Here is a 2,216-nt window from a genome sequence, read left to right as displayed (position 1 = left end):
TTCATATTAAATCTAATAATTTCTTTCTAGAATATATTTTTTCAGGAGTATCAAATAATATTCCTCTTTTAAATTTTTTACGCATATTTTTTTCTTTAATATATATTCTATATTTTTCATTTTCTATGAAATAAACGTAATCTTTAAAAAATTTCTTTGGACCACTCACAGCACAATATATGTATGGCATGTCTAATATTTGTCCATACATAGCGTTATCATCTTCTTTATAAATTTCAGCATTGTATTCTAAATTATCATTTACTTTCAAAATTAAAGGTTTTAGAGTTGAATCTAAAATATATCCTTCGTTTATGTAATCTATTTCATCTTCATTTATTTCTAATTCGTATTTTGTTCTGTATTTATTGAGATATATTTTATTGTTTTTTAATATTATATAATAATGGTTGTTATCTTCTATATTATCAGTTAAATTAATTATCATTTCATTTTCGTGATTAATATATATTATTTCAATTTTATCATGATATTTTTCCAAAACATCACCGTATGTATATATTCTTATTATATCAGACATTTGTTGTGATTATGATTAATATTCATATGATGCATTATTCTTTCTAATATATCACCAGCTTTAGTTGTTAATGATAACAAGTAATAGTCACTGTCTTTGTTTTCCATTATAGTATGCTTATCAAAATTAAGTTCAGACAATTGCATTCTCATAATTCTTTTTTTAGTCCATATCATGTAAAAACCTATAGGATTTTTTAAAATATATTTTCTAATATCAATTTCATTTTCATACTCTATTATATCAAAAATAGTATCATCAACATACATATCTAATTCTGTGATTTTGTTTTTGAAAATGATAATCATTTTTTATTATTTTTCAAGTTTCAAATATAAGTGTTTTTTATTTTTAAAATACTTAGCATAAAATAATCGAATAAAAAGGCGAAGATAATTAATTATTTATAGGGTATCTGAACAGTACATATTTCAATTATTTAAATATGGAGTACGAATTAAATAAGTCTAAAGCAGTAGAGTTATTAGAAAAAGAATATACTAAAGATGTTTGGAATAGTTTTCCACAGTTAGCTAAAAATGGTTTAATAGAATTTAAACGTCAAGAATTAAATACAGAATGGAGGAGTAATAATCTTTCACGTCATTATGAACGAATGCGGAGAGCTGAAGAACAAGCTGAAAGAATGTTGGAAGATGAAAAACCTGAACGAGTAGGTTATCTTAAATCTTATCATAGATTTAAATCTGTTTCGTTAGGATTTCATGAGGATTCATTATTATTAAATCAACCAGAACTTTTGGTGGATAACAGAATTATATCATTCCCTAAATCTACAATTATAAGTATGAAAGAACGTATGATTGAAACTATTACTGATGCTGAAAGTTTTACTGATGTTGAGCGTGATGCTAATTCATATATGTATTTTAGAGTGTTTACTAACGGTATATCATCATTATCAACAAGATCTATTTCAGTTAGATTATCTACTATAGATAATGATATTGATAAATTATATACGGAATTTTATAACCAAATTGAAAGAGTTAAAAATTTACAAGGGGGATATGAACCAATATATTCAACTGATAAAAGTAGTAATACTGTATTCTATTTTACATCTTTATATTATCCAAAACCTAAGTCGGTATTGTTTTGGGGTGATGATATTCCTACCATAATATTTAGAGAATCATTTGATGTTTTTACAGCTAATGATTTAGATATTAATTGTATAACTCAATGTTCTGATTTTTTAGAATCAGGTTTAGAATGTAATTCTTTACAAGAAATATATAATTATTTTGATAACAAAGTATGCGTATTAACTCTTTCAGATCATATAGATAGTATTTTAGATGTTAAAAATTATTTAGATCTAAAAATACATTCTGAAAGCCCAATAAAATCAATTTCAGTATTAAATCCTAATATTAAATATTTATTAAGATATAAGGAACATGTTGGTGTTATATTCAATCTTAGAAAACAACGTAAAAATAAAAAATATACTTCTTTTGACCCATTAAGTATAACTTCTAAAGTAGAAAAAGTATCAGTGTGTTTTGATATTGAATGTTATTTTGATCCAAAAATAGAAAAAGATCAAAGACATATACCTTATTTATGTTGCGCTTGTTTTATTTATAATGATAAAATTGGTGATATTCTAGATTTTGAAGGGCGTGATTGTGTGGCGCAAATGATTGAA

At 23.9% G+C, this 2,216-nt stretch overlaps 2 protein-coding genes across 2 annotated transcripts; one reads left to right on the top strand and one right to left on the bottom strand.

Moving 5' to 3' along the window:
* Positions 1 to 528: 528 nt before the first annotated feature.
* Positions 529 to 810, bottom strand: BABINDRAFT_42668 (uncharacterized protein; the record flags this gene model as incomplete). The annotated part of the gene is made up of 1 exon (XM_019132090.1): positions 529 to 810. One exon carries the CDS (start codon positions 808 to 810, stop codon positions 529 to 531), a length of 282 nt encoding a protein of 93 aa, XP_018982214.1.
* Positions 811 to 986: 176 nt separating this feature from the next.
* Positions 987 to 1,851, top strand: BABINDRAFT_183126 (uncharacterized protein; the record flags this gene model as incomplete). The annotated part of the gene is made up of 2 exons (XM_019131181.1): positions 987 to 1,820; positions 1,843 to 1,851. The coding sequence occupies 2 exons, from the start codon at positions 987 to 989 to the stop codon at positions 1,849 to 1,851; spliced, it is 843 nt and encodes a 280-aa protein (XP_018982213.1).
* Between the last annotated feature and the right edge of the window lie 365 nt (positions 1,852 to 2,216).

The sequence above is a fragment of the Babjeviella inositovora genome (genome assembly GCF_001661335.1).
Source record: "Babjeviella inositovora NRRL Y-12698 unplaced genomic scaffold BABINscaffold_38, whole genome shotgun sequence".
Classification (NCBI taxonomy): domain Eukaryota; kingdom Fungi; phylum Ascomycota; class Pichiomycetes; order Serinales; genus Babjeviella; species Babjeviella inositovora.
The sequence above is the reverse complement of the archived record's forward strand: the minus strand, read 5'-3'. Positions and strand labels throughout refer to the sequence as shown.